Source organism: Desmodus rotundus, chromosome 6, assembly GCF_022682495.2.
Source record: "Desmodus rotundus isolate HL8 chromosome 6, HLdesRot8A.1, whole genome shotgun sequence".
In the NCBI taxonomy this organism is placed as follows: domain Eukaryota; kingdom Metazoa; phylum Chordata; class Mammalia; order Chiroptera; family Phyllostomidae; genus Desmodus; species Desmodus rotundus.
Window position 1 is genome coordinate 9,301,619 of NC_071392.1, and position 26,599 is coordinate 9,328,217.

Genomic DNA, 26,599 nt, shown 5'->3' on the forward strand with positions numbered 1-26,599 from the left:
ATTTTAGGGGCCTTTTGGGTCTTGTGTTTTGTTTGTGTCTCATTCACTGGTGCATGATCCTCATGCTGTTTCCTGGTTGGGGCACAAAGGAGATCTTGGGGGAAAGCCACTGAAAACTACTTCCCCAGCTACCTGGGGAAGCTACTGTGTGACTGAGGTATTAGCTATTTTCAAAGCTAACCTGACCGACAGTTCCTGTGGAATTGGAGAGACGATGAGAGACTGGATCCCTATCTGCATGTGGAAGGGCCTGTTACGAAGTGTGTTAACCCCCTTCTCTTCTGGACCCTCTCTTCACTCCCCCACTGGTTTCTCGGGAACACTTGGGAATCACTTTAACACAAACCTTTCTCCCCAGTTCCATTTCTGGGGAACCCAATCTACGATAAAGGGTAGAGATGATTCATAACTGAACTCTGGAACCTGCATGTTGAAAAATCGAATTATTGAAAGCAAAAGGCTCAAATATGTAAAATATTCATCACTAGGCCCTGAAGGGCTAACCATACATATAATAAATGAACAAAGTAAATTAACCATAATTTATAGCTTTTAAAAACCAAGAAAAGCCACAATTAAAAGTCATGATCAGTTGAAAGTAATATTACTAATAAGCAAACCATAATTCTTGAAACACTCAAGAATTCCAACAGTGCACATGTCCGTGTGCATCGCAGGCGTCTTGTAACCGGGTCAGAGCGTGGCAGAGCAGTCGAGCTTCTTACAGAGCACTGGATGAGAACCCTCAGTAACCCTCAGCACCCTGCTTGTGCCAGTCCTCGGTTAGCCACTTAGCATGTTAGTAGGAATGGCGGTGATCGTGTCTGAAAACGAATGTCTATGTAACTGCACATCCTTTGCTCATAAGAATCAAGAAAGGATTTCCTTTTTTTAAAATCAGTTAAGGTCTCATTGTGCTTAAGAGTGTAATAGGGACAATACATCGATGATTACTAATCATGTCTTTGTATCTTTTCCACAGAAATGAGAGAAGGGAATTTGCTAATTACTTTCAAGATGGAGCCATAGTAATAACAATAGCACTAAGAGCTACTACTTCCTTCTCGCCATTATTGTTCTTCATGTTCTGTACATGTTTCTAGTTCTTACGACTTCCAAGTTGGATGTCTTCTCTAATGTCCATCATGAAAATGGAAACACTGACATTTGTGTCCTTGAAATAACTTACTGTAGGTAATGCATATGACCTGACCTTATGTTCATGCTTTTTCCATTAGAGCACACACATAACATCTTTGTTTTTTACAAGTCAGTCCCATATCCGCATTCAAAGAAGAAATAAGAACATACTGACAGTGTGTGTTCAATGAACCTATATTATTTTCTAAGGGTGAAATTCTGGATTATGGTAACTGCTACAGTTTTGCTAATCAATATATACTTTCTAGAAGCCACCCTTATTCTCCTTAAGAAAATATAAAATTAATCTCTGTTAAGTTACATTCTCAAGCTGAAAGCTTATAGCTTAAAAAGAAATATCCACTTAATCCCTTGGCTAATGGTGATGGAACATTAGCAATAGACTAAAGACCATTCAGGATTCCTGGTGATCTGAAAGTATAAACAGAGCTGCTGACTCGGGAGTTTTCTCCGTGGTGCTTTTGAAGTAGGTTTCAAAACTAAGCAATGACCTCTCTAAAGTCAGACAATGAGGGTGTTCAATACTCTTGACTCAGAAAACCTCAGTTACCCAATGTAACACAGCTCTCTGTGCCAGGGCACTCTATGCTTCCTTACCCCACTGATACTTTTATAGGCTTTAAAATCACCTGAAGTTACTAGTACTTAGTTAATTAATTCCATAACTACATACAGAATCCCCATCACGTACCAGGATCTGCATATGTTCTGCGGATCTGGGTATATAGGATTGAACAGAACAGAAAATTACTGTATTCATGAAGTATATAAACCTATTAAGTGTATGTCATTTCTTCCTTTTTTAGAGGCTTTGTATTATTTACAACCATGAACACAATCAGGGATTAATAAATATTTGTTAAATTATTAGAGAAAGTGTAGATTTGCAAACCTGCATGTAGACTTATTTTTTAAATTTGAGCTGAAGTTGAGTCTCTCCCTCCCTTCCATAACTTCCTCTGCACCAAAAGCAGAGGACCTAGATCCAACCTTCCCTAGTAGAGCATAATTTGATTGGAAAACATTTATGGACTGACCTTTCCATTCCATTTATTTTAGGTGCTTAGGAGGATACTGGAGGTGATATAGGTACTTCGGGACTGATGGTTTGGACTAAATAAAATCTAAAACTCCATGATACCTGGAGTCAAGGACATTGGACAGTATAGTGAAGAAGTCTCTACACTTTAATACAGGTGACCTGGATTCAACTCCCAGCCCATCAGTGCATACAACCAGTGTGCATACAACCAGTGTGCAGTGACTGGCCGTTCTGTGGCAATCGCTCAACTCCACTGAGCCAAAGCTCAGCATCTCAATGATGCGGATAAGCCTGACCGCTGGACCTACTGCCCAGGGGAGTGCAGGGAAACACATATGAGATAGAAAATAATGAAGCTCTTATTAATGGCAAGAATGACACACATGTAACTTAATGTCATTATGCTGTACAGAGAGCCATAAAGAGTTCAAAATGATATCTGCATTTTCCGAGAAGCCTTTTCTTTTCCAAACTCAGGAAGGTCCAGAGTAGTGTTGAGTATACAACGTAACTATAAACATAACCACTGGGACCGGGCTTCCGACTGAAGTGAAGCAGACTGTGATCATACGGGGATTTAAAAGGAAGACGACCTTAACCAAGAGTAGCTTTCCTTCTGGTGTGTCTTACTGCTTGATATTCTACTAGTAGAAACTCTTAAATCAATTGTTACTTAACAATAGAACAATGTAGGCTCTTACTAAAATGATGCAGTGAACACATATAATTTTTTCCTTGCTGACTTCTCACTAAAGCTACAGTGGAAAAGTGTGTTTTATTACAAAGACATAAAGAGAGAGAAGCACTTCTGGAGTAGTGGAAAACTAACCCCCAGCCCCGATACTCCATAAAAGCAATAAGAACACTGGTAAAAACTGTCAAAATCAATATTTTCAGAACTCTAGAATTAACCAACAGTTTGCAACAATCTAAGGAACATCAATTCAGGAAAATACAGCAGGATATAACTAAGAATAGTAAACTCTGTGGCATTTTAAACTTTCTCTGACTCCATCATCCTCTTCCCAGCTCTGAATTAGCCTGGTAATAACAGTCTTGAAACAATGATATCTGTGAAAACAAGCAGCCCTAGCAGTTACTGACCTGCCTGGCAGCTCTCTGTCAAAGCCCTAGTTACTAGACTTTTCTTTCGGCCTGACTTACTGCTCCTCAGGTGAGAAAAGCTGTATCATCAGGGTATTTGTTGAAAACAACTAATGGCGATTATTTAACACTGTGGTTGCCCGAGGTGATGACTAACACTAGCTGGCCAACCAGAAGCTGGCTCCTACCTATAGAGGACTTTGAAAAGTGCTGACATATTCCCGGCATCTAGGCGGCTGTACACATGTGCAGGGCTGAGTGGGCTACCAGCAAAGATCTGAGAAGACCCTCATCTGTCACCTTTGGATGACCTTGAGGTTCTGCACAGGAAGTGAAGGTTGAGTTATAAGTAGTTGGAACAGTGAAGGCAAGTCCAACATCTGCACAGAAACAATCTACAAAACACCACAGTTAATGTCATACTTAGTGGTAAAAAACTGAATGCTTTCCTTTTAAGATTAAGTACAAGACAGAAATGTCCACTCTCTTTGCTACTATTTTCAGTACAGTTAGTCAAGAAAAAGAAATAAAGACATCTGGGTTGAGAAGGAAGAAACACAATTATTTCTGTTTGCAGATAACATAAACTTTTATGTAGAAAATCCTAAGAAGCCCACTAAAAAACTATTAGAACTAATAAATGAGTTCAGCAAAGTTGTAGGATATAAGCTCAATATACAAAAATCAATGTATTTTGTATACATTAGCAAAGAGCAGTCCAAACTGAAATTAAGAAAACAATTTCATTACATCATCAAAAAGAATAAAATACTTAAAATAAATTTAACCAACGTACTATAAAACTTGTACATGGAAAACTATAAAACATTGTTAAAAGAAATTTAAGAAGACCAAATAAATGAAAGATATCCCATGTTGTAAGTCAGGAGGCTTAATATTGTTGAGATGGCAATTGTCCCCAAATAGATTTAAAGATTTAATACAATTTCTATCAAAATCCCAGTTTCATCTTTTTTTGGACAGGAATTCACAGGCTGATTCTACAATTCATGTGGTAATGCAAAGAATGCAGAGTGGGCAAACAACCTGGAAAAAGAACAAATTTGGAGGACTTACCCTTCCTTCTTTAAGACTTACTCTAGAGCTACAGTAATGAAGACAGTATGGCACTGACATAAGGGCGGACGTACAGATCACCGGGGTACAATTGAGAAGGCTTCGAAATAAACCATTATGCTCATATTCAATTGACTTTCAATAAGATTACTAAAAACAGTTTTGTCAACAAACAGTGTTGGGACAATTAAGTATTCACAGGTAAAAATAAAGTTAGACCTCCCACCTCACACTGTATATAAAAATGAGCTCAAATGGATCATAAACAATTTTGGAAGAGCTAAAGCATACGGATCTAGTAAATAAACATAGCAGTAAATGTTGGTGACCTTGTGTCATGCAATGGTTTCTAGATATGACACTAAAAGCACCAGCAACAAGAGAAAAATAGATACTTTGGACTACACTAAATTTAAAACTGAGTTTCAAATGATACCACCAAAGAAATAAAATGACAACCCACAAAATATTGAATAAAACATATTTGAAAATGACACCTGTGATAAAAACTTCTAGGTAGACTAACAAAGCTAAACAACAGAAAGAGAAATAGCCCAATTTTAAAATGGACAAATAATTTAAAAACATTTCTACAGACAAGTGATACAAATGGCTGACAAGGACATGAAAAGATGCTCAACATCATTAGTCACGGGGACAATGCAAAGAAAATACCAATAAGGTACCACTAGGATGGCTAAAATAAGAAAGGCCAATAATAGCAAGTGTTGACAAGGATGAGGAGAACTGGAACCCTCATGCACTGCTGTAAGATTATAAAATGGTTCAACTGCTTTGGAAAACAATTTGACATCTGCTCAAAATGTTAAACAGAGAGCTACCATATGACCCAGCAATCCCACTCCTAAATATACACTAAGTATACACAAGAGGAGTGAGAATGTGTGTCCACACAAAAACTTACTCATTAGTGTTCAAAAGCAGCATTATTCATAAGCACCAAAATGTGGAAACTACCCAAACATCTATCAACTAATGAATGGATAAATAAAATGTGGCATATCCATAGATTAGAACATTATTCATCAATTACAGGGAATGAAGTACTGATAAATGCTACAACACAGAGGAATCTCAAAAACACGCTAAGTTAAAGAAGCCAGTCACAAAAGGCCACATACTGTACAGTCTCATTCATATGAAATATGCAGACTAAAAAGTACATTAGCAATTGTCACCGGCTGGGGAGGGAGCATGAGGAATAGAGAAGTGACCGATAATGGGTGTGGGGTTCATTTTTGAGGTAATGAAAGTCTTGTAAAATTAGTAATACTGGTGGCATAACTGTAAATAAAATAAAGCCCACTGAATTATATGTATTAAAAGGGTGAATTTTATGGTATGTAAATTATATCTCAATAAAGTTGTTATATAAAATAAATGAAAGACTGAACAAAAACACGTGAGGGGAGAAGGAAGGAGATGAAAACACCTAGTTTTGAGAGCTAGAAAGCTGATGGGAGAGAGTGACTGATTTAGAAAGAGGCAGCTGAATCATAAAATAATAACAATGAGAACTAGTTCTATTTATAACTCAAGACCATCCAAAGATAGAAGAACCCTCAAGAGCAACCAAAGACTCCTAGAACTGGAGGTAAAAGTGGACATAAAGACAACAGGGATTGGATGGGAGCTGTTTGAGGAGCAGTCGGACCCTAGATTCCCCTCCTCCCAAGCCCACCACATTGAGTGGGTACCCACATGCACCCCAGCAAAATAATGGGAGTTTATTCAATGGATCTGAGAATATAGAGGATCCTTGGATCTAGGACTCAATGACCTTCTGCTAATGGAATGATCACCGTATTATAGACAGACACACATTAAATACTGAACACCAAAACCTCTAAGTTCTTCTTGACCAGGTTCCCAGACTTCTGATTGCCTGATTGTTATGCCAGGCAGAGATTAGAAAAACACTCTCTGAGGACCCTGACCAGTCCAAGAGAGATGGCTTAAATATATCCATACAGGGATCCCTCCCAAACTTGTCTTTTCTACATCAACATACAGTTAAGCTCAAGTTCAAAAGCCTCCTCTACACATTCAGAACTTCTACTGAGCTTTTAAAGAATGTCTTTTGTTCTTTTTTAAAAAAATTTTATTGTTATTCAATTATAGTTGTCTGCATTTTCTCCCCATCCCTCCACCCCACCCCACCTCCCTCCCCTACCTCCACCCTCCCCCTTGATTTTGTCCATGTGTCCTTTTATTCTTAATCATAAGCACTCAACCAAAAATTGCCAGGTATCTAAGGATAACTTATAACATGAAAGATAGAGACCACAATGAGCAGTTGAAAAAATCAACCAGGATGAAACAGGGACTACACGGTGAGAAAGAAAGTTCACAGAGAATGCATCCTTGCATGCACTCAACCTATCACTGATATCTTCAAAGAGATAAGAAAAAGCATCGCAACCACACACAAGAATAGGATGCTATAGGAAAGATAGCATTGTGACAGCATAAACCTCATGTGAGTTACATATGTGAAAACAGAAATGAATTCTATAGACATGTTGGAAGATAAACAGAAAAATATTTAAAAAAATCAGAGCTTAAAAACAAAGAAATGAAAACTAGGAGAGCAAATTTGAGGAAATTAGAGGATAAGTTCATTAGTGCCAATACACAAATAACAGAATTTCCAGCATTAGAAATTAACAAATAATTTAAATCTGAAGAGCATGAACTTGTGATTGCACTGGACCCTGAACACCCAGCCCAATGACAGAAACAGGACCACATATATCATAAAATTTCAGAACCCGAGAGACAGTGAGAAAAGTCTTTACATTTCAAAAGGGAGAGAAGCATAAAGCAGGGCTCACTGTGACTTTAGCCTTCTCAGCAGTAGAAATTGGAAGCAAGAAGACAATGGAGCAAGGCCTCCTGAATTCTGAAGGAAATAAAGATAGGACACGATGCTAAACCAACATATGAATCAGTGTGAAAGCAGGAAAAAGGCATTTTCAGATACATATGATCTTAAAAAAAAAGTGACCTCTCTGCACACTTCTTAAAAAGCTACTGGAGATACTCCTCCATCAAAGTGAAGACATCAAGCAAGTCAGAGAAGTACCAAAAAACAGGAGATCCAAAAAACACCCCATCCAAGGGAACCTCCACACTGATGATTGTAAGGTACCCTAGAATTCCAACTGCGCACTGGGCGTTAAGGGCCAGCACCTATTTATGGAAAAGGCACACTGAGGGCAGAGCATTCCGATTCTACATCCTTTTTATGTAAAGAAATCACTGGAGGCTGAGGGGTGTGAGGGTGTGGGGAGAGAGAGAGAGTGCGAGAGCACAAAGACCAAGGAAAGAGCTCCATAAAAGGCAGAGTCCAACCTAAGAAAAAGGCAAAGGAAAATCCCCAAGGGCGACGGCTTCACTGCAGGCTTCAAAGCCATCCTATCTGGAGGGGGAGAAATGCAAATTACCTTAAAGGTAGATGCTAAGAGTAAATTTAAATTATTGGATTTGCTAGCTTACCTGATATAAAAATTTTCTTTGGTTAAGAAAATGTATTCAGAAGGTATTGGATCACGTAGAAAGAGTAGGCAACATGCACAAAGGAAAATACAAAGAAAAAAATGCTTTGCCAGAAATATCTTGGTCCATATATTTTATGCAGCGTCAGTAGCTCCATGCAAACTTGCAGTTTCTTCAGTACCCTTGATGAAATCCCCAGTTGATACAACAGTGGGTATTAGTATTTAAAAATGATCACCTGATGGGCATAGAAATCTTGTCTTCCTCTAAATTCAAAGCACCTTTTCCATATGAACTCAGATCCACAGAAATCTATGATACTGGATTGTATTACCTTTGCAAAGTTTTACCTAAGTGAGTTACATAAGTCTCTGGACTGGACTGGGGTTTGGCTCTCTATGTAGACATTGAGGGAGCAGCTTGATTTTTGTGGTCTTTTTTGTCATAGGTAGAAACGTAGCCCCTGAGAAATCTTTCTTGCTCTCATTCGCCTACTGAACAAACACGTTCTGAGCTTCCGACAGGTGCCAGGCCCTCCTCTAGGTTACCAGAGTGTGTGTGCCAAGATCTTTGGATCTGCTAGGAAACCGTAATTTGTTCTCTCCACGGTTAGCAAAGAGCGAGTACTTGTGTTTGAAGTGGTCTTATCTCCCAGGAGGCAAGACCGTACAGTGTTATCTATTACTGCACTGGGAACGATAGTGATGCAACAACGACAAAAACAAAGCTGCCTGTAGACCAAGTCTACATGGTTTTCAGAGGAAGTCACTTAATGAAAACAGAATATCCGAAGTTCCTATCGCATTCTATTTTATAAAATAAGTATCAAATCCGACTGGCTGATGCGTCAGACCCTGACCCCCGTCAAACCTGCGCAAATGCCATGCAGGTGGGCGAACTGCACGTGCTGAGGGGAATCGACCATGTCAGATACCATCGTTGATGTCTGTGCGGGCACCGGCAGCAGGCTACAGTTGGCAGCAGGAGAAACCAATCAAAATCTCAGCTGCTCTGGCTCTGAGCCCCTCTCTAACCTCTCTTCCCAGGAAGAAGGACCAGCCTCACCTCTGGCTTCAACTTTCCCAGGAAAGGCTAGGAGAGGGAAATGCCAACTCTCTCTGCAAGGCGAGAACAGCCCGAATAAGGTCAGTTACAAACAGAAGAGCCCGAATATTCTAAGCCTCTTCTAATACCAGTTTCCTTATTTGCTCAACTTACTTCTAGAGCCTGATGCTTATCATACAGAAAGATGTTTGCTACACAGAACGAGAACTGGCAACTTCCTTCTAACAGATCCTGAAAGAGGAGATGGGAAGGGGTGATTTCCCCCTTGCTCTCCCCCAAGCCATTGATCTTCCAATTAGTTACGTACTACCTGAGATGTTTGGCAAAACACAAATTCCTTAATTAATTGCCTAATTTCTTAATGTGATATTCACCTTGAATGGTTCTATACTAGCCATTGGCCAGTAATTAAAGGGACCTAGGAAGCAGAGGGGGAAATGTGTGAGGCTGATTTGGGCAAGAATAGGGGATAAAATGCCAGATAAAGAGCAAGTGAAATGCATCCACTTTGCCTCCCCTTCCTTCTTCTTTGGTGGCTTCTGGCAACTACCCTGGCCACACCGTCCCTTCCTTCCATAACCATCTTTCCAAGCTCAAAAACAGCTGGATTTTCTAATCTCCCTCTAAAACACCCTCTTAGGCTAAAACAAAATAAAAGGATCTTGGTTTCATATCTGAGACAAAGTATCCTTTGAAAAAACTCTGAAGCACATCTCTTGTTAAACAAAAAAAATTAATTTTTAGAAGGGGCATAAGCAAGCATGTGCCTTTTTATTTTCCTATCTGGCATAGTTCTGTGGGGGTTTTGATATTTTTATTACTATTGTTGTTATATTATTATTATTATTAAGCCTGAATTTAAATAAACTCAAACGGTGCCACCCCTCGTGAAATCACAAACTTTGGCTTGCTTCCTTTTTTGGTGTGGACAACTTCAACCATATTAATATACTTTAACTTGAATATTCCCTTAGAAGTCTAGCCATTTTTTTTCTCTGCTGAACTATAAATCTACTTCCACCGACATATTTATATTAGGGTTGTATCTTGACTATTTGAATATGACAGAATTAAGAATTTTGCTAAGGCAATAGAGGAGTCTTTCAGCAAGAGCAAAGGCTTTGGGATCCGACATCTATGAGTCCTAGCTCAGGCACTCAATAGCTAGATTACCTTGATCTAATTATTCAACCTCTCTGACCCCCAGTTCCCATCTGTAAAATGGGAGTAAAATCCACTCACTCCTAGGGTTCTTCTGAGGATTAATTGAGAATATAAAGTGCCTTTTGTTGTTCCTGGCACCCAGATTTCTCAATACAGGTCTGTTCTTACTCCTTAACCCCATTCCACATGTTGACCCCTCTGGATGTGATGCCAACCCCCAGCTGAGAGACGGCTCCAAATATGTATACGATGAATCCTTAAAAGTTAGTTAGGGACGTATGTTTTGTACCAGCTAATTATCATCCAAGGAAAATTGTGTTAAGGCCTACGGTCAAGGCCTATCAAAATTCATGGGGGCACCGAAGGAGTTTAGGATCTTGGAGGAGATGGCAGAAGAGGTGACACTGAACTGAGACCTTGAAGGGTGGATGACTTCAGCATGTGGAAAAGGGATAGGAAGTGGAGTCCATGGGAAGGGGAGCACTGTAGTTGCAGAGATGCAAAAGTGGGCAGTTTTGGGGGTGCTGCGCATCCCAATCCACATAGAGTTTAGGCTGCGGGAGCGGAAGGGAGACCATCAGGATGGACTGAGACCAGAATGGCAAAGACCTTGAATTCAAACCTAAGGAGATTCACATTCATGTACAGACAGTTCAGAGCAATCATTTTTTCAGAAAAAAATATGAACGAACACTACAGCATCTTTGTGAGATACAAACTCCCAAGCAAGTGCAGGGGGTTCTATCTATAGAACGCAGCCTGGAGCAAATGCCCCTTCCACTCGATTGTGGATAATACCCGGCTTCACACTATTGGAACATACTCAGTCAATTAAGAGAAGTACTGATTGCCGGCTGCAAAATATCCGCACGGTGCCAAAATGTCTGTGGAGTGGGTGGGGAGGGGGAGGGAAGGTGTGATAATTAAAAGAATTGTTACTTGCAATGTCACGGGAGCCAATGTGTTAGCTCTGCATGCTGGGAAGCTAGAGTGCTCCCAGCTGCCACGGGGAGGGAGGGTGAGGTTTGATCCCTGGCACCACTCGTTGGGACAAGATGAATCACAAATGTGTTAATAGTGAGGTTCAATGTCATAATGTGCCAGATGGAGGTGGTTACATCTCTGATTGATTGCCTCCTGGCCAAGACAGGGGTTTTCCAGAAGGCGAATGTCTCCAAATTGGCATCGGAGCTCTAGGGATGAGCAGGTCTTTATTTTGGTCAACATGGACCTGACATTCTCGACTTTATGAAGTGTGGCTGCCCCCAAGACACGGCCAGCCAGAACCAGTGTGTGGACGCAGAAGGACGTGATGAGGCTGTGTGATACATGAAGAAATAGTTTTGGGCTGGACAGAGCTCCTCGGGCTAAGTGCGGCTGTTAATGAATCTATGGATGCACTGGAAATAAAGGGGTGGGGTGGGAAACAAGTTAAATAACTACAAAGAGAAAAGGAAAGGAAGAGAAGAGAAGGAGCAGGAAGAAAATGCTTCCCAGCTTCAGACACCAAAGCCCCACAGCAGATGAGCCCGGATGCCAGGCCGAGGCCACCAGGTGGAACCACAGGGCAGAACGTCGCGGGGTGACCTTCCCGCCTGTTCCCTTCCACTCACCCCACTGCCACCATCCAGCCCTTTGTTGTGGTTGTCTTTTCTCCCCCCGCAGTGCAAGCCTCCAACCGTACACAGCCAACTACAAGGGCAATAACTGTGGCGTCCTACTGGGAACCAAGGCAGCCCCTGTGCAGGCGCGGGGTCCTAATACAGGACAGTGAATAAAGCTTCATTACAGAACAATGGAGTTAGCTGCCAGAGCCTACAGATTTGAATAAACAACAAATAAGCAACATCTGCTCCAGCATATGTGTATGGTAAAAAAAAAAAGTCACAAAATAAAAGAATTTGTAAATGCCAAAAGCAACCCTAAACTGCCAGTGCTACTGTGGAGTGAATTTTTAATTGCACATGCAAAGAGGCAGGCTGTGGGTATTAGTCTCACATATGTCTTGTTGCTGCCAACCTGGGAGTATAGATGAATTTAATTAAATAAGGATTATCCCTTCTCCCCAGTACAATTACTTATTTATAACAATGATAAAATTGCCTAATAAAAAAATTGTAATATTTCAAAACAAGCCTAGAAAACGCCCTGGTTTCTGTGTAAGTTGTTCAGGGCTATTTGAGTTTGAGTGTCTCTTTGCCTACTGCCAAGGAAGAAAAAAGACAAACAAACAACAACCCTTATCATAAAGCCTGCCGCAGTGAAACAGCCAGAGACGGCATTACGGAGAAATATAAAGAAGGCACAGAGCAGCATGGGAATTGGCTTTCGTGGGGCGTGCAGAAAATGAAGCAATTGGACTCAAATCGAGGCCAGGCGACTGAGCCAAGAGACAGGGCCGCTGAGACCGGGGCTCCCCCAGCGTCCTGGTCCTAATCCGTTTTGTGAACAGGCAGGCAAGAAAGATCAGCTCCTTTCGCTCTGGCCGTCCCTCTTCCCCGTGTGCTAATTCCCTGTAAACAATAACACTGCCCAATGCAAACACAAAGGAGAGGGACACTCGGGGCCCCTCTTCCCAGTGCCCGCGGAGTCCATTTCTGCCTCCAAGTGAGCAGCCTACGCCAGCAGGGAGGCCAGTGGTGACGGTCCAAGGACGAAACCAGAGACGGTGAAGTCAATTCATGTGTACAGCAGGTTACCACAGAAATCAGTGACTTCTGAGTCTCGCGACCTAAGTTTGTTTCATCTTTGAGCAATTGTGTTGCCTTAATAGCTCCGTGCGTTAGAGGTTAAGGCAAGCACTACAAACTGATGACCTGGGGCATCCTCTCTGGGTCAGTTCAGAAGGCAAGCAGAAACAGAAGACGGGCTCTTAGGTTTGTGACTGTGGGCAGTCACACCATCGCTTGACCTCAGTTTCCTCATCTGTGCAGCAGGAATGATAAGGATAGCATCCACCTCCAAGGGAGGAGTCCGTGAATTACTGAGTGTGGAGAGCCTGGAGCTGCAGCTGGCACAAAGGAAGCACCCTAATGCTGCCAAGAATTTAAAGGGATGCTTTGGCAAGGTACTCACATCTGTACGGGGGCTCTTTCCTGGATGTTAGAAGCTTTTGTCTTTTGCTTCTTTTTTCATGACACTTACTACAATTGTTAGTCAATAATTAATTGGTTCCTCCTAATACTAACAAGCTCCAGGAGACCAGGTTCCATTTTGCTTATGTTTGTATCACCAGCACTAGAACAGGTTCTCATATCAATATGTGTAAGTGCCCATTAAATAGTTCTTGAATGAATGAATTCAGTATGGAAGAACTGGATTTGAATTCAAAACATCCTGGCTTCCCTTTATCAGCTATATAAACTTAGGCAAGTCACTTAATTTGTTGATGTCTTAGTTCTAAAAAGGGACAAAAATAGTGTGGTGATTACATTAAGTAATGTGATGGAACCTGCTTGGGACCCTGCTAAAATGTGTACCAATGTAAACTGTCAATTAACTATCACCTGTTCCTTAATAATAATTGTAATTGGTTGGAATATTAGTTAAATAACAGACTCCATGTATATTTAGCAAGACCAACTTTTTGAGAGGGTGGCCAGGAAGTGTGCAACACTGAAGTAAGTAAAGCACACGTTACTTAGGGCGAAATGCGATACCCCAAATAAAGCACCACTTCTTAAATTTGAAAGGAATATACAAATTGGATACATTCCTGGTTTACAAATGTTGAAATCCATGCCAGTAAAATCACTGAACACACCATGTACTATATATTAAGATCGTCATTATACTCTGCCCATAATGCACCGTTGCAATGCTAAGTCACCGTTGGTCAGTCAGAATGGGAACTCTTCTGGCTAGGACAAGAGAAGCCCAGATGGCGACATGACCGATGTGGGGGGACAGCGAGGAAGTATGGGGTTCTGCGCTGGGTCGGGCACTGTGCTAGGCCTGGGGATGCCCGCTAAATAATATGTAATCCCTGCCCTCAGGCAGGACACCATTTAGCATTAGAGAACAAAGGATTTCAGTTCTTCCAGGTGAGCCCTGTAGAAGTGTTGTTTACCAAGCATAGCAATAGCATGAGGACGACGCAGAGAACAGAGACTGTGGAATCTGTCTGCTTGAGAGAGGAGAATGGGCCATTTTTGATGCTCTTCTAAATTAAACCAGTCCCTTTGAAATAACACAGAAAAGAGGCGGGGGAAAGAGCGCACTTGAGTGCACTGAGCGGGAAGAGCACTACCAGGAGAAGGGATGGAGAAGGTACGTCTTCGAAGTTACCTTTCCCAAATGTGCACTGGGTCAGAAATCCTATAAGCAAAGCCTTAATAATTAGGTCTCGCCAAATCTCCAAATATACTCAAACGGTAAAAATTAACATTTAGGATTGTCTTTGTCAAATGATTATTCTGTTGGACAAACCAGAAAACAGAGAGAAGCAGGAGAAGGAAAAACCAGCAGCAATTCTATCGACCAGAAATCGCCACTGTGGACACCGTGACCTTTCCTTCTCTGTCCATCCATCTATCGATCTTTTTTTTTGTGGCAGGCGAAGGTTAGAAACTTGTTTAAAAATTTTAAATTTGTACAATATAAAAGGTAAAAAGACGAAAGAAAAAATACTACTTGAAACTCATCACCATGAGTTTCACCATTCATCTCATGGGCAATTTTATGTTTATATATGCAATTTTGTATCTAAGTGAGTTATTTTTCTGCTTTATTTTGTGCCTTGTTTTTCTCTCTTAACTTTGAGTCTTTAACCAGTGTGGCACGAAATAGCAGTTGTGTTCTCGTTTTAAATGACCACATGATATTCCAGTTTACGTAGCATTGTTTATTTAAACACTCCTCTATATTGGCAATTTTGGCTAGTTCTAGTTTTTCACGCCTCTTTACAGTTGCCACAGGATGACTTCTAGAGTACACACAGGTCAGAAGGCCAGCACGCGTGGAAGCTTCCTGATACACAGTGTTGTATTGCGTTCAGAAAGCAATGTGTATCCTCACCAACATTACATTATATCGCCTCTTACACTTCCATCAACTTAGAAACTTGCTTGACTATTTTAGTATAATTTAAATTTGTATTTCTTAAATTACTACTGAGATTGATAATTGCTTCATTTGCATTATTCTATTGAAGGAAATTCCTACTCACACCTTTGGTGTTTTCTTAAGCTTTCTCACAATGGGAGATGGTTCCCATAACTACTCACCAACTCCATGAAAATGCAACATTGTCCCTTAATTACTTCCATTTTTAAAAAACCCTCCCAAAATTAACCAGAATCCTAAATTTGGTGTTAATATTTTCCCTTCCATATTTTTGTGCTTTTACTTTGTATATTTATTTTATTGTTTTTGTGATTATTTCTTGAGTCAGATATTTGTTTTTCCTTGTTTGATAGTGAAAGCGATTAATGCTATGAATTTGCCCCAGATTAATGTTTCTATTCCAATTCCCCAATTTGACATAAAATGTTTATTATTCAAGTGATCCTCATTTATTACTTTCACTTAGCACTTTCTGCACCTGGAGAACTCAGTCCTTGGGTTTGGTGTTTGTTTTGTTTGTTTGGAGGAGGAGAGTGTTGCCTATATTTTTATTATTGAATTTAAATATCACTGCATTTATATCTATTACAAAGTGACCTATACATGATGTGTGAGAGTGTGAGTGTGTAAGAAATAAAAAAAATCTTTGCATTTACAAATTGTTAAACATTTCAATAAATATTTAAAGGACACTGGCAAAGAATGCTTATTTCAATATTTTTCTATTAAGTGCATATTGTCAATTACAATATTGCTATCTTTTCTATCATCATTTATTATTTCCCGTTTGATCTGTAAAAGAGGAGAGGAATATTAAAGTCTCTCAATTTGGGGGAAAAGGCTGGTCAAAGGGCAGTTGGTGGGATGAGTTGGTCTAGAGACCTAAGGTACAGCAAAGTGATTAGAGTCAATAGCACTGTATTAAATACTGGAAATTTGCAAGAGAGATTTCAGGTTCACTCATCGCATACACAAAAAAGGTCGCTGTGTGAAGAGATGACATGTTAATTAGTTCACAGTGGTAATTATTTCACTGTATATATGTACATCAAATTATCATTTGTATACCTTAAGTAATATCAGTTTCATTAAAATTTTTAAAAAAATTAAAAAATAACACAAGCAAAAATGTTTGGACTTCTTGTTATGGGGAATGGGGCAATAAATTAACAATGACAAAATCTCCCATTTTTATTATGTTAATTTCCTATAGTTTTGCCAGAATTTTTTGCTAAATGGTGTTATGAAAATAACATATGCACATGGTAACAAAAGAAGAGTAGAAGATGCCAATTAATTAAAACATGTTAGTTCCCTTCTGTTAAGGTGTAGCCATTAGTGGTTCTTCATTTAGTCTTCCAGGAGCGTTCCACGCACACTTCCCCCTCAGTAAAGATGGATACACTCTTTTAACTCAAAGAGATGTCTACACAGCATCTTTTGCATATAACTTTCTCCTCTCATTTAATAATTGCATATTTCTGAGACCTTTCCACATCAATATATAAAAATGCCGTTTTCTCAAAATAATGTCTGCACTGATTTCCATGTCCTTTCCTCTACCCTTTCTTCAGACTTTCCATCTACCACTTTTCAAATTCCAGCATTTCTGACTTCAAAGTGTCCAGTCTGATATTTCCAATGTGTCCTATGACGGAATTAAGTCTCCCCATTTGTCTATTTGTTGATTCTCAAAGCTGGAAACCAATCAATACTATATACATGGTTATGGCCGTGTACATATGACTCACTGCAGGGTCAGTGGTTTCCTCAGATGACATTTCCTTCTCTTTACGTCCACTGCCAATGTTAAGACTCCCATTATTTATGTACCACTAAAAAAAAAAAAAACACTCAACTTCTGCCAACTAAACTCTGACCTGTCATCAACTGCATCTTTTTTATCCTTACCTGAGGACATTGTTTTCACACCACAACTGGGAATTCACCCTGCAACCTGTGCCCTGCCTGGGAATCAAAAGCACAACCTTTTGGTGCACGGGACGGTGCTCCAATCTCGCAAGCCCCACCAGCCCGGACCAGCTGTATCTGGTCATCTTCTAACTTATGAAATTTGGTGGTCAACTCTTCTCTTGCCATCTTGATCTGTTCTTGAGAAGCTGTCTCCCTGGAGTCACACCCCATTCCACAGTCCGTATTATTATCCTCACACCTGGTCTGGGTGCCTTCCAACGGCACAGGGGTCCTTCAAAGTTGCACGTGCCGTGTTTAAGCGAGCAGACTCTGGTGCTAGATGGCCTGAATTTGAAACCTGGAACCACTTCTTACTATCTCCAAGACTATGGAAAGTATTGAACCTCCCTGTGCTTCGGGTGAGTCATCTCATAATTGGGGAAAACAATAGAGCCTACCTCCCATGTTATTTTGAGGGTTAAATGGTGCAATGCAGGTGAAGCACATAAAACAGTGCCTGTCGCTCTGGGACTGCTTCTGTTAAATACAATGAAGTGGCTCTGCAGGTGGTCAGTCTCCTTGAGGCCTCTTACAGCTCAGAGTTAAAAGCTAGCACCCCCAATCCTCCTCCAAATGCTGGAATGGGAACACAGGCGGGCATCAGTGTTCGCCAGTGAAACAGCACCTTCAATCAGTTTCCTTGGGAAAGCTGCGTATATGGGTTTGTAACACATCGGCTTTGTATCAACATTTATCTTTTTTAGAACCTCAGTCAAACCTAAGATGTGAAGAATCTAACTGGAACCACCTGTTACATCTATGTAACACTCTTTGGATCTGTCTTCCTTGACATTTTCCTTGTTATATTCATTTCTCTTTCCACTCAGTTCTTAAATAACTTCTCACACGTCTCCTACCTTCATAATCCGGTTATTTTCCTGCAGTATTCAACCTGTCATCTACTGTCATCATTGCAATTTTTGAATTGTATTTTAATTTCTCTTTTAACATTTTAGTATACTTGTGTAATATTTTTAGTGGTTGCTTTATATCCTTACTCTTTCACAATCTACTTAAATGTAACACTTGATGGAATACTGTAGGAACCTGGCAACGGGGCTGGTCTGTTAGGCAGTCCCCATACTCCGTGCTGTAATTGCCACAGGCGTTACACTGACGTACGGTGAACACACCACCATCCACTGTCCATATTTAGTCTGCAGACCTCCCTTTAGCATTGCTTGCAGTGCAGGTATGCTGACAATCTTGTTTCCTTTTACCTAGGAATGTCTTTATTTTACGTTTGCTCTCGAAGGATACTTTTGCTGCATGTAGAATCTGGTTCACAGTTACTGTCTTCTGGTCTCTGTTAGAAGTCTTCCGTCGCTCAAATCTTTATTCCCTGGCATGCAGTATGTAATTTTTCTGTATCTGCTTTGAATATTTTCTCTTTGTCTTTGACATTTTTCAGTTTGATCATAATATCATTTAAGTGTAGTTTTCTGTGTATTTGTCCTACTTGGATTTACTGGACTTCTTAAATATGTAAATGTAAATCTTCGAGTGAACATGGAAAACTTTCCACCATTATTTCTTCACATTTTTTTCCTGCTCAATTCTTCCCTTTTCTGACTACAGTTGCATGTACATTCAACCTTCTGATATTGTCTCACAGGTCCCTGGAACTCAGATAATTTTATAAATATAACTTATCTTTTTTACCTGTTCTTGGAGCTGCTCAACGCTGTTCACCAAAGTGCCTGCACGCAGCATCCACATATAGTGTGGGGTTTTTTTACACCACAAGGGCCGAGCTCCCAGAGAGACTATTCCAAGAGCAGGTATCTCAGGACCCAGGAAGCAGCCAGAGAGGTTGAAAACTGTGTTCTGGAAGTAGCGCAGAATCACTTCTGCCACATCCTCCTACTCGACAAACCAGTTCACGTGCCTTCATCTTTGAATGAAGTCACTTTTGAAAACTTTGAGTCAAATATTCATTCATATATACGTGAGTTAAAAATTCATTCATATGCATATATACTCCTATATATAGCAAAGTAATAATTTTCCCCTTTGTCCATTAATTGAATTAGTTTTACTTATTTTTCCCCCTCAGTCCTATTTGTCTGTTGTTGTGTTAACAACACTGGGAGAGTAATGAACTCATATTTGTCTTAACTGTAATTCAGATTTTCTCCATTGGGCTAATCCTCACCCATATTTCTTTGCTCTCGAAATTTGAGATTAAATGTAGATTAGTGCTTTTGCCTAACTTCCCAAATCATGTTTTGGAATGATTGGGGTGACTTACATGATACCAACAGACCTCTTAATTGAATGTCAACAAAGGCAGCTCCTATTGGCAGGGGGCCTCCAGCTTCACTGAGGGCATTCAATTAGATGGAAAACCGATGCTTATTTTTATCTTATAAACCTCAATGCAGGTTATGTGGTAATTACTTCGGAGAGCTGGATAACAATTTATGTAATCAGAAGGACCCTGTAATTACTAAGGCATAATTTCTAAATAGCATTTAGCAAAATGAGGCCCATACATACACTTTGTAATGAAAAAGATGTGTTTGACACCACATTAAATTAAATTAAAATTAGCATATTTTCTTCCAGAAAATACACTAGCTTCATCTGCTTTATTTTGCTTCACTAATCCCTGTCTACTTTTAGCTCTGCTATAGGAATATGGAAATGCTGAATCACAATGATGGCTGAGTGAGGGCATGAGAACCAGCAGTAGAGAAAGACTCTCTTCTCTGTTGTCTAGGACAATACAAGATCATTCTGAGAGATTATCTGGAAAACTACGTCTAGGCCTCTTGCTTCCCCTGAGAGTTTCAGATGAAGGTCACTCAATCACTTAATTTAGGACATGTGTTGGCAGAGAAAAAATGAACTGTACTTACCTCTTTGTAACAGGTAGAAAAAAAAAAACCCAAACTGAGGCCCCATAACATGATATGACTTGTACAACATCAAGCAGTTGGCAGTAGAAGTAGGAAAGTATTCACGCAGTTAGTCCCAGTCCTGTATGACACCCATGCCACTGCCCTGGCCAGCTCATACAGAGTTAATGGTAGAAACACCAGACTAAATTGGCACCACTCATATTAAACATTTCTGTAGCGTTTTGAAATTTGCATGTGCATTTGCATTGCTAGTAAGTTTTTAATAGCAGTAGACAGAAAATACAGTTGCAGTAGACAGTAGTAATAACACGTATGGCAACACTTTCAGTTCTCATCTTACGAAAGTCGAGCAGCAGTTACTTACATTCTGTTTCTGAAAGACCAATGATGAAATTGCACCCCTGGACGCTTTCTTACCTACAGTTCCTGAAGTCAGGTCGGGAGGATTACCACTCTCCTCTTCAAAGCTCTGGACCTGAGACACCAAAACGCATCCATCTCGTCAGTAATGCTTTCATAATAAATCCACTTCATTTAATCAGTCGACCTATACGGAGTGCCTGCTGGCTACTGCTGTAAGGATTGAACATGACTTCTGACGTCCAACAGCTTACAGACCGCTGAAGTCAGGGTGTGTACACGGCACTGAGCACAAGGGCTCAAAGGGCTACAGGAGCTCCGGGTGGGGAGGAGGGACGACCACTTCTGGTGGGAGGTGGCCCCGTCTGGAGTGTGGGGCATAGGAATTAAACTTAAACAATGTCACCGCTATGATTATGGATTTCTTCCTTCCAAACAGCTTTACCTATATTTGGGGAAAGCAAATTATTTCCCATATTTAATTTTGGCTCTCTAAGGGATTTATTTATGACTTGGTAAATTTATGGAGAGCAGTTCAGAAAATTCATGACTGAGTTGCTATATAAAGCTTAGCTCAAAGGAAATTTGATTTCCAAATTGATAAAGAATTTATTCTTAAAATTCTTTTAATAAATTAATGAATACCACTCTAATAATGAGAATAAAATTACTGTTCAAAGAAAATATTTCTTTAAAAATAATAATACTGCTTACTATGGAACCTTAACAAATATAGACAGGGCATGTATGAAAACAGTTACTATTAATATTTTAGAGTGTGTCTGTGCAGGTTTTTTTATAATGCATTTATTCTGGGTATAGTTATGTAGTCAACTTTTTCACTCAAAATTTGAAGGAGGAATTTTTTTCTGACATCAATTTTTTTGAAAAACACCATCTTTCATGACTGCACAATAAGCCATATTTAAAGCTGTATTAATTTACTTAATGATTTTCCTAATGTTGGAATGTTTTCTAAATTTTGCAAATAGAAATAACGCTGAGATGAATCTATTTCTACACGCCATGGTATTTATTTGGGATTGATGTCTGAATATTGCAATCGGAGTCAGAGGACATTAGCATCTTAAACACTGTGGTACATTTGGCCAAAAACGACCTTTAACCCAGGAATAAACAAAGGACCTTGAGAAGATACCTCAGCAATGTAAGAAGAAATATTTATTTCTCCTTTTAATTATTCATTTCCTTTCCTCAGAAGAAGTTACTTTATACTTATAATTAATGAGACATACTTCCACTTCAAGTATGATCAGAAAATTATTTTGCTGTGACCTTATCATGAAGAAAAACCCACTTAATGCAATGAAAAGTGTATATATATATGTATATCTGTCTATTGAGCAAAGAACAAAAACCAAAAAAGTCTCAGTAATTTAAAATGGAAACCAGGTGTATTCCTGGTTATTCTGCCCAAGCCGAACTTAGTAAATTAAAAAGAAATTTTAAGTAAAGAAATAGTTATAACTTTTGGAACATTTCCCACTTAGTCAAGATGGTGATTGGTATTGGTTAACAACAGGGAAAACACTGTTACACGCAAATTCTTGAGCAGGGCCCCTGTGCACAAGTGAGAAGAAGGTTTCAGATGCTTTACCATGGATACAAAGAAGCACTCTACCTTATGTCTACAATTGCAGAAGTTTTATAAAAATTAAATTCTCGTAATATTTTTGGGAATTAGAAAAGAAAGACTCAGCTTTACTAAGTAAAATTAAATACAAAACATGGTGTTATTTACTTTAAAAATCTGCATGCAATTGTGTTGGACTCGTGATTTTCGAGAAGCCAAACACATTGCCACAATCAGCTTTTAGCAGGACCTGAGGGAAAACACCGTAGATTGATCTGAAGGCCAAACCTGGCTACTCACAGTCGGGATTATGATCGGCTGATGTTTTAAATGCCATGAAAATCTGTTCATTTCATGTGTACTTTTCATTTCCTATAACTGTATTTTTAAATTTGCCATTGAAAAATGCCTATTAAGTCTGGTACTTGTTCCTGTTTAAGACACAACCCACCCAAGCTTCATTTACTTATCCATTGATACTGTGTAAAACAAATATTTCCCCGCAGCCTGTATGATGGAGAGGTAATGTTTTTAATGTACTTTTTAGAAAAACAAAATTCAAACAAAATTCTCATATCATTTTGAGGGCTCTGTCTGCCATACGTGTGCACACAGCCTCTCACACACAAACTTGGGCAAATGTTAAAGAAACACCATAAACACAGTTAGCCATGAAGGTCAAAGGAATATTCTATTTTCCATGGAAGCTGCCCAAAGAATAAATTGATATTATCAAATAGTTTTAATTTACTCATTCATAAATACTTACTGTATACCTACTATGTGCCAAAGCCCATGTGAGTTTGTTTCTTTCATTTCAGTGTCTGAGTGTGTTCTTCCTCCCCACTCCCCCACATATACTAATGCAGAGCTTTTCCCTGACTAACTGCCATTTAAGAATATTTGAGAGTGTACCATACACGGACTGACATTTTCCCCTCGTTCTTTACACTGCATACATTTCTCTCATCCTGTACTCGTACATGTAGATGGCATCCAGTCGAAGCTATTTCCCTCTGAGTCAGTCTAGTGTGAAGCAGAAGAAACTCAGTGAGGGTGAAGACGCCCGCCGAAGGGCTGGAGTTCGGCGAAATTTCTTGTTTGGTAGGTAACAGAGCAGACCGGCTAATGAACTGCGGATTTTCTTGATACTCTTTATAGTGATTTAACTATTGACTTGGAAATTAAATAATCTTTGCAAGATTGAACTAAAAATACTCTTTTTTAGTGCCATCTGTTTATCTTTGAATCAGGGCACTTGACCAAAAGTCTGTTTTTTTCCTCCATTTATAATTTTTGTTCATTTTTAGGCTACTGCTTTAAATTCAGATTAATATTCTAAGGTTCTTAAAATAACTTTTGATACAAACATATGTATGCATAAGCACATATGCATAGACATTAAGATATTAACTACATGTTCTGAAGCAATTTTTATACCTTTGTGGGACGTGCAGGGCTACCAATAGGCATGTTCAGCTAAATCTTTGCAGGGGGGTCCAACCCACAGCCTGCAAGCCACACACAGCCCAGGAGGGCTATGAAAGCAGCCCAACACAAAATTGTAAATTTACTGAAAAAATTATGAGATTCTTTTTGTGATTTTGTGTTGCAATGTATTTAGTGTGTGGCCCAAGCAACTCTTCTTCTTCCAGTGTGGCCCAAGACAACAAAAGTGTCATGATTAAGGCTTCCCTCCTACAAATTCCTTGATCCACTCAGCTTCTTGGCTGGTGAAGAACCTTCATGGGGAAGACCCCTTTCTGTGCTCCCCAGATATCCCAAACATGCCTCTGTAATGACATGAAAGTTCTTCAGTAGCCCTGTCACAGTCTCTACCCTGCTCTTGGTCCCTGTGCCCCTCCCTGCCACTGCACTGTGGTCCCCTGTAGGGCAGAGTCCCTCTGCCCCCGAGCCTGTCAGAGTACCTCCCAGGGGAGGGCTCAAAGGAGAGGGTGGGATTTGCATATAAATACTGGGCCTCACTTCTGAGTAATTTAACATGAAAAAGGAGGGGACCTTGCTCTTCTGCACTTTCTTTGTAATTATATCAGAGAATAGAAAAGGGAACCCTAGCGCACTGTTGGTGGGAATGCAGACTGGTGCAGCCACTGTACAAAACAGTATGGAGTTTCCTCAGAGAACTAAAAATGGAACTGCCTTTTGATCCTGCAATTCCACTGCTGGGACTATACCCTACGAATCCTGAAACACCAATCCAATAAACCTATGTACCCCAATGTTCATAGCAGCACAATTTACAATAGCCAAGTGCTGGAAGCAACCTAAGTGCCCATCGGTAAATGAGTGGATCAAAAAACTGTGGTACATTTACACAATGGAATACTATGCAGCATAGAGAAAGAAGGAGCTCCTACCCTTCACGACAGCATGGATGAACTGGAGAGTATTATGCTAAGTGAAATAAGCCAGGTGGTGAAAGACAAATATCATATGATCTTATCTATAAGTGGAACCTAATCAATAAAACAAACAAGCAAGCAAAATATAACCAGAGATATTGAAATAAAGAACTGAGCCCTGGCTGGTGTAGCTCAGTGGGTTGAGTGTGGGTCTGCGAACCAAAAGGTCGCCCGTTCTATTCCCAGTTTAAGGCACAGGCCTGGGTTGCAGGCCAGGTCCCCAGTAGGAGGCACTTAAGACGCAACCACACATTGATGTTTCTCTCCCTCTCTTTCTCCTACCCTTCCCCTCTCTCTAAAAATAAATAAGATCTTAAAAAAAAGAAGAAGAACTGACAGTAACCAGAGGAGAGGTGGGAGGAGATAATGGGGGGTGGGAGGAGGGTTATCAGAAGGGAGGGTCATTAAGGAACATGTATAAAGGACACATGGACAAAGCCAAAGGGGGCTAGGATCGAGGGTGGGAGGTGGGGATGGCTGGGGTTGGGGGGAAATGGAGACAACTGTACTTGAACAACAAGAAAAAAAAAGAAGAGAGAAATGAGTGAAGATGTGCACATGTATTGTTTTAAAAGACGGAGGAGCGCAGGTGGGGGTGTCATCCAAAGGAGGGTGAACATGAGCGTGAATAGATGAAGGTGTGGGCGGAAAAGCAGTGTGACATGGGGGTCAAGCTTCGTGGATATCAGTAACTGCCAAAGGGAACGAACACAATAATGGTCCCACAAAAATAAAAACCAAACCCACCCTACTTCTTTGTCCCAGGCCCTACATTAGTCGTCGTGGGGAAGTATTTCCAAGACAGATCCCCTTGGTGACAAAACCTGGTCCCCAAGGAGCCAGTGGGGGCGGTGCCATTGACAACACACACACAGTCTCCTCTGCAGCAAGCTCTGGCTGCCTGGGCTGTGAGAGCGCAGGGGAGGAACTGTCCCGAGTGGGGAGTGGTTGAACTGACCCTCAAGGAAGGTGAAATATGTGAAGTCAGAGAAGGGAAAAGCATCCTGAGATGCATAATAAAACAGTGAGCACCAGCAAAGGCTGGTTTCACACTCATTCAGTTCTAACTGAATCAACTAGAATGACCTTAAGTGTCCTAGACTAGACAGGAGTTTGGAACAATAAGGCATCATGCCCAGGGGCTGACAGATGAGGGGGGTAAATGATGGGCAAAGGATGCCTTGATTCCTTCCCTTTGAAGTTGAGCACAGAGGTGCAACACTGACCTCTTCCATTTCAAAGGAGTCTGGCGCTCTGCTCACACCAGGGAAGCTCTTGAGCTTGTTAGTCTGAATCCAGTTTTCTCTTGGCGTTCTGTCCTTGACTGACCCCTCAGACACGCAGGAAGGGCGAGCCTGCCTGGCTAGCATGGGTGTGGAAGGCCACTGCTTTTTCGGAAGAGCTCGGGGAGGATGACAAGGTGTCAAGTTATTACAGCCTTGGAGAGACCAATGCTCAGCCAAAGGAGGCAAATGGCTGTGGTCGCGGCTGTCTGTCATGGCTGGTAACTGTGCTCCACGTGCCCCCCGTGGTGCAGAGGGGATGGAAAATTCTTCCCTGTTCTTCAGTGACTCTGACACTTTGGAACTACAGTCTCCCCTGGTGGTCTGCTTTGAGGCTTTCCTGAGAAGTTCACCCACTCTTCTTTGATGTTCTTTGGCTCCACCCACTGAGGTTCTTTGCACACTTTCCTCTCCATCCTTGTCTTCAGCTTTGCTCTGCAGGGTGTTAACCTCATTCAGCAAAGATGAGAAGGCATTGGCCACATGATCCAGGATTTCCAGCTGTCGGAAACGGCCTGAACAATATAAAAAACACACAATTTTTAGATTGGGTCTTTTTAATGAAACTGCATTAAGGTAGTCAATACTGAAAAGGTTGGTTAACTCATGTAATTTTCAAGATGGGAAGAATTTTAAACTCTTGAAACTATTTTTCTCCATACATGCTACTAATTATTATGAAGGTGATTCCCCTATACAATGAGACATGCCTGTGTTATGGGGAAAGTGAATACCTTTTATATGTAGTTGTACATGCATAACTAGATAGGTTCATATATGCCAATAGTTAATTGCGTGCTAATCCATAAAACTGACAGGCAAGGATATATTTTGAGTTTAATCTTGTGAATTAAACAAAATGTCAAAAAATGAACCCAGCTCTTTCATACAAGGTGAAGTTGAGT

The 26,599-nt window shown here is 40.4% G+C and overlaps 1 protein-coding gene across 3 annotated transcripts in view; it reads right to left on the reverse strand.

Moving 5' to 3' along the window:
• ITPRID1 (ITPR interacting domain containing 1) overlaps positions 1 to 26,599 on the reverse strand; it is an 88,701-nt gene that overhangs the window by 20,550 nt on the left and 41,552 nt on the right. For all 3 annotated transcript variants that reach the window (XM_045197382.2, XM_045197381.2, XM_024562920.3), the window contains 2 exons: positions 25,638 to 26,209; positions 20,452 to 20,509 (listed from right to left, as the gene is read on the reverse strand). In XM_045197382.2, the coding sequence (XP_045053317.2) occupies positions 20,452 to 20,509; positions 25,638 to 26,209 (630 nt within the window). The remainder of the gene's footprint in view (positions 1 to 20,451; positions 20,510 to 25,637; positions 26,210 to 26,599) is intronic.